Below are 10,570 nucleotides of genomic sequence, written 5' to 3' on the forward strand. Positions count from 1 at the left end.
AAATAATAAAAATACAAGAACAAAATTATAAAAACGATATAAAATATTAATTAATTCAAATGACAGATTTCTAAACTACACAACGATTGACTTATTCGTTTTTTTTAAAATAAATTATTAGCCTTTTGAGATTTTGTTATAACAATAAATTACTTAACATTACACTTTACTCAGCTACTCATCGAGTATACGATGTAATTTTCATTTTCTCTTATGAAACGTTTAAAACTACTGCCAAACAGCGCAAATGTAATTCTTGGATGGACTTGAGATTTTAGTTTGCTAATTATATCTTTGTTTAAAAAATGTAATTGCAGGAATTTTATAAAAAAAATGTTTTTAAGCGGTATTTTTGCTGTTTCGGTTGAGCTTTTCGATGAATTTTTCGTTCGTGTTTTGTGCTTTAAACGGTCTGAGCAGGCTGTTGTTCGGCGTAAGCCATCTTCTGGGCCTCCTGGGTCTCGTAGGACCTGGCGTAAGGATAGGCAGCTGAGGGTTGTCCGCCGCTCTGGCCCCATCCCGCTCCTGCACCGCTGGACCATCCCTGACTTCCGGATCCGGCGTTGGACCATCCTGCCCCGCTTCCGCCACCACCGCCAACCTGAGGAGGAAACATCACCATCATTAGTTACATCATATTTGTTATGCATATGTGTTATTTTTGTTTAATTTTCAACATAATTTCTCAGTAATTATTCTGTTTAACATAATACTGTTTCGCTCCTGTGAACCACTGTAAACATAAATCATGTATATTGTAAAAGCCTTTTACGGCGTCTAAATAAATAAATAAATAAATAAATATTGAAAGATAAATGAAGTTCAAAATGTGATCATGTTATTTGTTCTAGTGCAAACAATTAATTTTCTGATTGTTATATCTGCACAAAAAGCTTGTTTCATAAAATATTCCATCACAAGAGTATCAAAGACAAAATCTCAATGTATACTAAATGCAAAATACTTATAATCTGTGCTTTTCATTTGAAATCACAATGTATTTTATTTGAAACGGTCTTAGTAATTTGAAACACGTTTTTAATGTCTGTTTTCCTTGCATTACATTTAAAGAACACACAAGACACGTGTTCGATCTATGTAGTTAATTCATTAGAGATGTTATCGTTCTTATAAGTACCGTCAATAAGTTGTAAGATATTTTTATTAAATTTATAAGGCATTCGTCAGCTGATATAATATTATGTCACCCGAATTGTTCCATATAAATAGGCCAAGTTTATTTTATTAGTTTTGCCTACGGATTAAGGTATGAATTTAAATTATGTACCTTTCCAAGAAGTCCACTGGCACCGCCACCACTGCTGAACAGCTTTTGCAGACCTAGGATGGAGGCCAAGACGAACGCCAACTTAGCAACAATCAGAGCCTTTGTGACCAACAATACTAATCCACCTCCGAAGATAGCGACGACAGCGAGGATCTTCACTCCAACTCCCAGCAGAATGGGGCCCAACAACTTCTTGATCTTACCACGAGCTGGAAAATAATGTAATTACAGTTAGTTTCATAAATTGAAATTGAGAGAAAGTTTAAAGAGAAAATTTACACAGAAAATAAAAACAAACCTAACTAAAAAAGATAGCAATATCCAATTATTTTTAAAACAAAGCTTCAGTAGAAAACTTTAGAATTTACTATCTACTTAGTTGGGAACGAATAACGAAAATAAAGGCTTAGTAGACGAAGAATATATATAGGTGCTGGATTAAAAAAATGGGGTCTTTTGTACGAATTTAACACTGCCTTCCTGAAGTGAAATTTTTATACTTTAGAAAATACATTAGAAGAATATATAGCTTTGATATAAGCAATCCGTACATACCGATAGAATAATTAATTTATTACGAATAAAATAAAATGATCGTCTGCAATGCAAAATTAACAAAATAAATATAATTAATTTGAAAATATGCTTGACCATTCTAATTACTAGCCAAAATATTACTTGATAGTTATGACTAATTAATTTTTAGGGAGTCTTTCTCCGACACCTTTCTGAGGAATTAATGTATAAGGCGTTGCACACTTTGAGCATACGTGTGTTTATAACTGTATATACAAATAAAATTGAACGAGAAGATTCTATAGGCATACTAATAAACAAGTAGATCAAGAATCAAATTGAATGAAACCTTTTAGAAGTCACTACAAACATACCTGTTTCATTGACAGTTCATTCATTTGAGCAAGCTATTTAACACAGTTATAAAACGATATCTTTACTTCTAATAACTAGCAACACATATTTGAGACACAAATGTATCGACTTCCGTTCGTAGAGGTGTAATCATAATACGATGACAGGTAGTTTGTTAAAAGGCTTATAAAAAAAGTTGTAGACTTTATAATGACTATATTATTTTAAATGGTGACATGATTTGGATAGTATCTTCAAAATAAAATGATAGCTTTAAGTAGATTAATGTATCTTGGTTATTTTTAACTTTCCCCAAACATCCCGTTAAAGTTCTATTAACAAACAACCTTGACCGATTAAAATACTCTACTGGGTGAGATTGAACTACCAGGAGTCTTAAGAATGTGGTTGAGCAACTTGATACTTGCTTACAACATCTCCTATTAATCTTTCCTAAGCACCTCTCGTCCAGGCGCCTGGGATCTAAGACTACATATTACACGTTTGGAGGAACCTGATATTGAGATGATGTACTTAAGATGAGGAGGGTTAATTATTTCTGTCAAAGACTATTCGATAATCCCATAGATTTCTATTGGGGAATTTAATTTATGCATCTAGAAAAATAGAGGTATATATTACTGATGAGTTTTGAAAGGGGTATAAAGAAATAAATAAAATTTGTACTCAAATTCTATTCTTCCAAGTTGATAAATGTTTTTATTCTTTTCAAGATTGATGAAGTGCTTAGTTTATATTATGATGAATTGAGGGTTGATCTCTAGAGACGTTTGAATTAAAATGGTTTTTTCATACGAATGATCTACGTTTTTGAATCACCACCAGATAAATTTGGGTAAATACAATTTAGAAAAAAACCATCTCGTTCTCATTTGAGTTGCGTAGATTTCTTTTCACAAATGGTTGCGAGTGTATAAAAAAACATGCAGATCCTAATTTGGAGTATTGCACTCATTAAACATGTTTGTGACTAAAATTCGAGCTGTATTAGTCTTAAAACTGATATCTCTGTCAAGTTTACTGATATGAGTCATCCTATGAACGTCTTGAGTATTTTGAGATAATAATATTTGCACTGTAGGCGGAACTTCAATCGAACTAAACGTCCACAAGTGTTTTACCGTTTCAATACGAATGGCAATTGAGTCCAATATGTAGATATTTTTGGATTAGAAATCAGGAAAAGAAATTGTTGAGTAAAATATCGTATGTGAAAAAGCGCTTTTTTGTCAATGATAGTCAGACATGAAAAACTGTATTAAATGCACACGGTTTTGGTATAATTCATGTCAACAAGTTCTTAAAACGAAATCGTCAAGAAATATTATAAATAAGGAGATAAACACGACACTGATAATAAAAAATAAGTACTCTTTTGAATAACTAAATTTATTTAACAAAGAAAGAAGTTTTACGAAGTGACGTAGATAATACGGAATAATACGATATTATATTAAAAAGATTTAAGACCTGTTACGCTTCAAATTTATGCTTTTACCTTTAAAAGTGATAGAGATCCGCAATAAAAAAATAATAAATTGAAGTATTAAAAAAATGATGAAAATAATGGTTTATGCCAAAATCTGCAGCAAAATAGCCTTGGCTTATTTTTTTATGTGAATACGCAAAAAGCCCGAATTGCTTTGGGACAGTGTGATTATGGCCATGACAAAGGTCGGGAACAAAAGTATAGTTTATTACAAAGAAAATTTTATACCTTCGTTGAAGGTCCTGGCTGCGGAGGAAACCTCTTCGGGGGCGAGCTTGACCTGAAGGCTGTGTGACTGGAGGAAGTTGCCTGCGGCTTCCATGACTAGCTTCAGCACTCGGGCGGACCTCTCGATAGGATCGGAGGGCAAGGCGCGGGCAATATCGGATTCGGATTCCAGAGACTTGCCGTCTCTGACTGGTGCTGAGGCATCCCTGGAAATAAAGAAACAAATTTTTATTGAAGGCTCTTATTTCAATGGTTTCAATGGTAATCTGCTGTCGGAGATCGATTTTAATTATTTTGTCCCACTGGCTCGATGATTTAACAATCATTTTTGAAAAAATGTGTACATGAAAATAAGTTGCTAAAAATAAAGACGAATAAATTCTTATTACGAATTAACTGTACCCTGCCACGCGTTTCTGTGGTTCACTCTGTCTGTGCAGATAATATACAATTGCGCGTGTTGGTATTTACGTCCAACAGATGGCGCTGTTTTAAAAAAACAAACATGTTTTTACCTGTCACAGTTGACATCTATATAAAAAAGATATATAAAAACACATGTGCATTTGAATGGAACGTTGTGTCAAAATTTCAAAGCGGTGAAGAACTTTTAAAAGATTTTAGATTAAAGATTTTGGACAAACGACCATTTACATTTTTATTTATATAGATAGAAGATTAATAAGATTTTTTTATTGTCTACTTTAATTATCTATTTTTGTGAAGAGTCGTTGGATTTTAAATAAACTACGGTAATGATAATTCTAACATCAAAATTCATCTAGCAATATTAAAGTTTCATTTGTTACATTTTCAATGAATCGGTGTAAAATATGTACCCATTTAACCAACCGGTAATTTTATTTTGTCTAACATATTTCAAGCGTAGGTTCGTGTATATTCTCTTACGAGTGATTAATTATTGGTGAATGTATATCGTATATATAATATAATATAACATGTTATTACCGTTGTTATGATATAGTCATATATAATATATGTATCTGTAACAGGTCATACAGTAAACAGTATTGAATAAAACGTTAAATTGATCGGTGATCATTGCTAACATATATTGCAGATAACGATTGATTACAATATAGTATTTTTAAGTTCTAAAGTAAATCATTAATGGATACTAATTTGTTGAGGATATTATGAGATTGAAACTTTTTTGACTTTACTGTAGACTGTATGAAGATCATCATATTTGTTCTGGTATTTTTGGAACCATGTCACTGGTTCAATACTGTATGTTAATCTATCGATGATGTATTTCAATGACCATGACAGACAAAATAAATTAATGTTAATTTATTCTACACTGACTAGTTTAGTTCAACTTAATCATCTTACTATATTAACAGCAGCTGTTCTATCTCGTATTGAATACAAAGTTAATGAAACAAAACTTAAAGTATTGCCCTAATATTTTAATTTTATAGTGTACTATATATTTTTATTATATTCCATTTACTAAAATGAAAAGAAAGATCATGTTTATGTTGAAAAACTTATTTCAACAGTGCACACATGAAGAAAATTCAGTACGGTTTTTTAATTAATAATTGTGACTGCATATTTATTTCCCAATAAAGTATGTCTGAACACGTGTTCAAGCAGATGTCCTTGTCCGAATAAATATAATGAACGAGATGCGAAAATATTATTATTTTTAAGAACACGCGTTCCGACTTCCTCATAACATATTCGTGCTTTACTAATAGTTTTTTTTATGAAATTGAAATCTCTAGTATTGTTCTTAACTGGAAAACGAATAATTTGACCAGATTTTTCATAAATTTACAATATTTGTTTTCAGTAAGTTTTCTCCGCACAAAAGCTGTCATGTTGATCATGTTGATCTTCAATCAACAACTCATTTAAAGCATTCCTTATATGGTCTCCCTAGGATAGATAACTATATGCGGTATTTATGGAAAATAGACAAATCAGGTAACGAGGTTAATAGATGAATATATATAAATCAATAGAGCTTTACATGAGCAACGACACTTACCTAGCACTAAGAAAGTAATGAATTATTCAAATAACACGATGTTCGGTTGCATTGAATATAAACTCATTGACATCTTCGTCAGCCTGGGGGGACGTGCCCAAAGAAATGCTGTTATATGGTATAATTGCGATAGAAAAATAATATTTTAAATATCACCAATTGAATTTAGAATAAAAGTTTTTGTAAGCTTCTCCAAAGCTATCAGGGTCTGTTTGTATGATGACCGCGAAGAAAAGATTATGCTTTTATTTCTTTGCGTTTTGATGAGGAGTGAGTTATTTCCGTACGATGAATTTCGATGGTGAAAATAGTTACAAATGCAAAATCAGAATGAAAAAGTTACGTCCTTAAAAGGAAGCTACAAGCCAAAAATGTGTATATTCTTGGTATATGTTATATCGTAGGTAATAGGCGTTAATATCGTTTGACAAACGGAGTCTAGAAACGTTCGATTTCAAGCAAAAAACTGTTTTTTATTTATTTTGTAAATAATTTTATAAGAAAGCAAAAAAGTAAATTGAGTGAAACTGTCAAAGATAATCTAAGCTATAATACTGCATTTTTTTAAAGTTGTTTTCTTTATGCGTTCATACATTTATATCGAAAAGAAATATTTTTTGGTAGTTTGCATTTATATTTTTTAATGAGTAATTTATTTTTTTATTTGTATTCTACTCGAGCGAAGCGATAGGAAAACTTTGAATTTATCTAAAACCATAGACATAATTCCTATGTCTGTGTCTAAAACATATTTTTTGGTGTTCATAATGTATCTCAATTCGTTATAAAGATTAATCAAAATAGTTATTTGGCATTAAATTAATATGTATTCACTGCTTGAATGGTACATTCCCCTAGGAGTATATCCATACCCTAAGTACCTACTATCTACTCCGTTTGAGCATTGAAACACGGTTTACAAGAACAATATACATGAAGAAAGTATGCCGAACAAGTGCTAATATTTATGTAAGCGTGAAGAATGAGTATTTAACCCGTATGGCAGTACAGTAGGTCAGCGCAAGGAACTAAATGATCATTTAACTGTTGACTTACAAGTGAAAATAGTGAAATTGAACTCGACTCCACCTCAAGTCGTATAAGTTCATTCAACAGGACTGTGGAATGCGTAGCAAATGTTTTGTTTCAATTCAAATTGGAGTGATTAATTAATTTCCCGCGTACAAGGAGGTAATTTATTGGCTATACAAGGCATTAGAAATGCCAAATGGATCTTTTTTTTCAAAAGCAAATGCTTAATCCAATAGGTACGTTTATATATATTTGTATTGAAACATGGACAAACTTTCTTAACGATTATTACTGGTTAGGTCGATCAGTATTATAGTTATCAAAGTCTGTTTTATTTTTTGGTGCTATTTGTTTAGGTGCGAAATAAAACACATAATGAAAACGTTAACACACTTAGATGATTTTTATTGTTTAATCTGTGTCATGAAGAAATTATTAATGACCTATCAAGAAATGATTTTTGCAAAGTGTAAAGTAAAATTACTAATTAATTTTATTCCGCTCTGAACTGAGAAAACAAAAAAAAAAACAATGAGAATCATTAAAGCCTGTGACAGACCACGCTATAAGCGCGCAACATTTTCGTGGCTTGATCTATTTAAGCATTTCATACATTCCTATTGGTATTGTAAGGCGAGCGATATGCTGAAATAGGCCAAGCCATGTGTGGCCTGCCTAAATAATTTGACAAAACGTTGCCATTTTGGCAGTTAAACCGTAACAAAAATGATTTCAGTTTTATTTTATCTTGAACTTCTTTATGACTTCATCTTTAGGTGTAAGATATAGTTTGTTTATAAATGGAAGTGCAAATACGTTGTTTCTAATATTATAACAAAATTCAGTTTTCTATGTGTTTCGTTTATTCCGTAGTCTTTGAACGGTGTTTACGAAATAATTATACGAGACATAAGAATGTTCTGAGAATGCACACAATTCGTATATCTGCAAATGTCAGATAATTTTAAAAAAATTATTAATACATTTATGTAATAATTTTAAGTTCATAGCATTGGATAATGCAAGCGAGTGTATTGGAAGAGCATCTAAAAAAACGATTATTTTAATCAATAAATCAATGATTTACCGATTAAAATCTAATTAAGAGATATTGTTGTAAACACGTTGTTCAGTTTCAATAAAACAAAACTAAGAGTGACACGATTAAGAAACAATAAAATATTATTAATTGCAGTATAAAACGTGCGCTGACTGTGAAGAGGAGATGTTAGGGCAATCAACCTCGCCGCTTGGAGAAAGTGTGAGGAGCCATAGTGATAAATATTATATTACATCGTCATATCGAACGATTGTTGCGTCATCTGAGGTAATATAGGGCAAGCCGTATAATCAAAGATCATGATCACGAAGAAGATTTTGTAGAGGAAACTTAAAATATGATATCGGGGTGCTAAGTAATCAACACTTATGTAGGATGGGTTGTTTTACAGAATTTGAACAATTCATCAAATATCAAAACTAATTTTCATGTTGTGTGAATGTTTTATTGAAGTTCTGTTCTGTGAAGCAACTGGCCCATAATGACATAATAACAAAACTTGAATTTTACAGAACTTGAAAATAAATGGTGAAATTTGATGAATTGTAAGATTTATACTATAGGTGATAACAAGTGATTTATTAGCACACATTAGCATAACAAACATTTTTTAAATTAATAATTTAATGTTTGTCATAAGTGTCACGAAGAATAATAGCACTACAATTAACAAACACCGTTTTTATGAGCTTTTGATTTCAGCTGTCAATAATATTGATGTTAGCATTAAGTGTTGCGAAGAACAATCCAATATAAACTTTTTTGTTGTTAACTTATTGAAAGAACAAAATGAGATCAAAAAATTAAGAGGCTTTACAATTTTGATCATTTTCTTAAAAATTGATTTTTTATAATCTTTTTGAGGAAAGTAATGATTTACTAACCTTTCGAAGTGCACTCCAGAGAAAATATTAACTTCCTGCATCCTCGCTGCCCTGTTCAATGTTGAGACTCCCTTAACTGCCAAGCAGGAGACCATGTCCTCTTTTCCATCAGCACAGGAGCTGATCATCCTGGCGAATCTCTCCCAGGGAGCCTGAGGAACTACCTCATTGGATTCCAGATTCTGGTCCAAGTCGACGGAGGGTGCTGCAGAACTCAACGCCAACAAAAGCACGAAGGCCCCGGAAACTTTGATAAACATCTTGGAGACAAGTGGACACTTGTTGTTGGTGGTTAGTGATTGAAACACTTGTAACTCTGTGTTGGGGTGGTATGGTGAGGAGGTCCTTCTAGGTTGGATAGTGTCAAGCGAATGATGCTGGTTGGACGGCAGCCACCCTTTTTATATTTGGTGTGACACCGGGCGGGACACCTACGGACCGAGCGAACAAACTGAGATGCGGACGTCTACGCATTGTTCTGGGGGTGGAGCACCGGCGGTTTCAGAACGCAATTAAAAAAATCGTCGTATTATTTTAATTTTATTTTGAATTGTGTATTAAGTTACTGTTATTGAGTTATTGAACATTTAATTTTTTTTTCATATTAAAAAAAAATCTAAAACGATTTATTTATTTCGAATTGACATTCTTTTCATCTGATGTAAACTACATTCAAACAAATGATCAACTAGTATCTTGTGGAGACTTCACGGGTTTATGTAACAACTTCCATGATTTAACGTTTATTGTATTATTTATTTAGTTCTGAAAAAAATATGTACTATTCCCAACGAGCGGTCGTACGTGACATAATCATTTTAGTAACTTTTTAGTTTTCATAAAAGACGTGTGAGAAATAAGATGACAATCGTCGACGACGTACGTATGAGCTCACGCTAGGACTAATATATGACGAAATGTGGCTTTGACTCTTATTTGGTCAAAATAGGAAGATTTTCCCGTTTTAGGACAGAAAAAAGTATTAATCTTTTTTGATATAGCTCTTTTACGTTCATAATAAATTTTAATCAAACTAAGAGGATGCCAATTTAAACAAATTTCCACCAGCCCCGAATAAATCAAAATTTTAAGGAGTCGTTCAAATTTTGAAGGTGATTTATTTCCTTACTGATGTTTGACATTAAATTAAAAATAGTATAAATTAACAATAAATTGATAATTTGACGAATATGTGGCGTCGAGAAAAATCTAGATTAACTAATTAATAATAAACCGCTCGACCTACTTAGTACCTACTCCCGAATTATGTACCTGCAGTCAAAATCGCATCGTAAATAAAGCAACCTACGTACTGCAAGCACCTACTTGTCTATTGACGACAATAATATCGCAAGTCCGTCTTTCACATTACGAAAACTCGCCAGAAGGTTTGAGTCTGCCGCCTAGGCATAATTGCCGCGCTATCGAAGGTTCCTGAAACATACAGTCTGTGCGAGTACCTAGGATTTAGTTACCATCCACCTACCTACTGCTGCCGTCGGCCGTGTAGTATAAATATGCCCGACGCAGCGAGTCAGTCAGTAAGTCGTCAATCTGCCGCCAACGATGTACTAATCTCACGAGTGACGATGCGCCCCCGCGCCCCCCGCGAAGGAAAAGATACCCGGTTTCACCCGTACCATCATGTACTCTATCGGGACATCATCATAGCGCCTTG

At 32.7% G+C, this 10,570-nt stretch overlaps 1 protein-coding gene across 1 annotated transcript; it reads right to left on the minus strand.

The window, feature by feature from the left end:
- Nucleotides 1–403: 403 nt before the first annotated feature.
- On the minus strand, nt 404–9,168 carry Osi14 (DUF1676 domain-containing protein Osi14). Its single transcript, XM_089646693.1, has 4 exons — nt 8,893–9,168; nt 3,897–4,102; nt 1,289–1,497; nt 404–601 (listed from the first exon to the last, which is right to left on the minus strand). The coding sequence occupies exons 1-4, from the start codon at nt 9,150–9,152 to the stop codon at nt 404–406; spliced, it is 873 nt and encodes a 290-aa protein (XP_089502819.1). The 5' UTR covers nt 9,153–9,168.
- Nucleotides 9,169–10,570: the final 1,402 nt, after the last annotated feature.

Source organism: Hesperophylax consimilis, chromosome 25 (assembly GCF_061612785.1).
Source record: "Hesperophylax consimilis isolate HC1 chromosome 25, BYU_Hcon_1.0, whole genome shotgun sequence".
Classification (NCBI taxonomy): Eukaryota; Metazoa; Arthropoda; class Insecta; order Trichoptera; family Limnephilidae; genus Hesperophylax; species Hesperophylax consimilis.

What these genes read in the sequence shown, in the direction of transcription:
- Osi14 (XM_089646693.1), bottom strand. Translation starts at nt 9,152, where the DNA reads ATGTTTATCAAAGTTTCCGGGGCCTTCGTGCTTTTGTTGGCGTTGAGT. An exon ending in TCTGGAGTGCACTTCGAAAG is followed by an intron (nt 4,103 to 8,892) that starts GTTAGTAAATCA and finishes CTTTATTTCCAG; the next exon opens with GGATGCCTCAGCACCAGTCA. An exon ending in CCAGTGGACTTCTTGGAAAG is followed by an intron (nt 602 to 1,288) that starts GTACATAATTTA and finishes TTTCCTCCTCAG; the next exon opens with GTTGGCGGTGGTGGCGGAAG.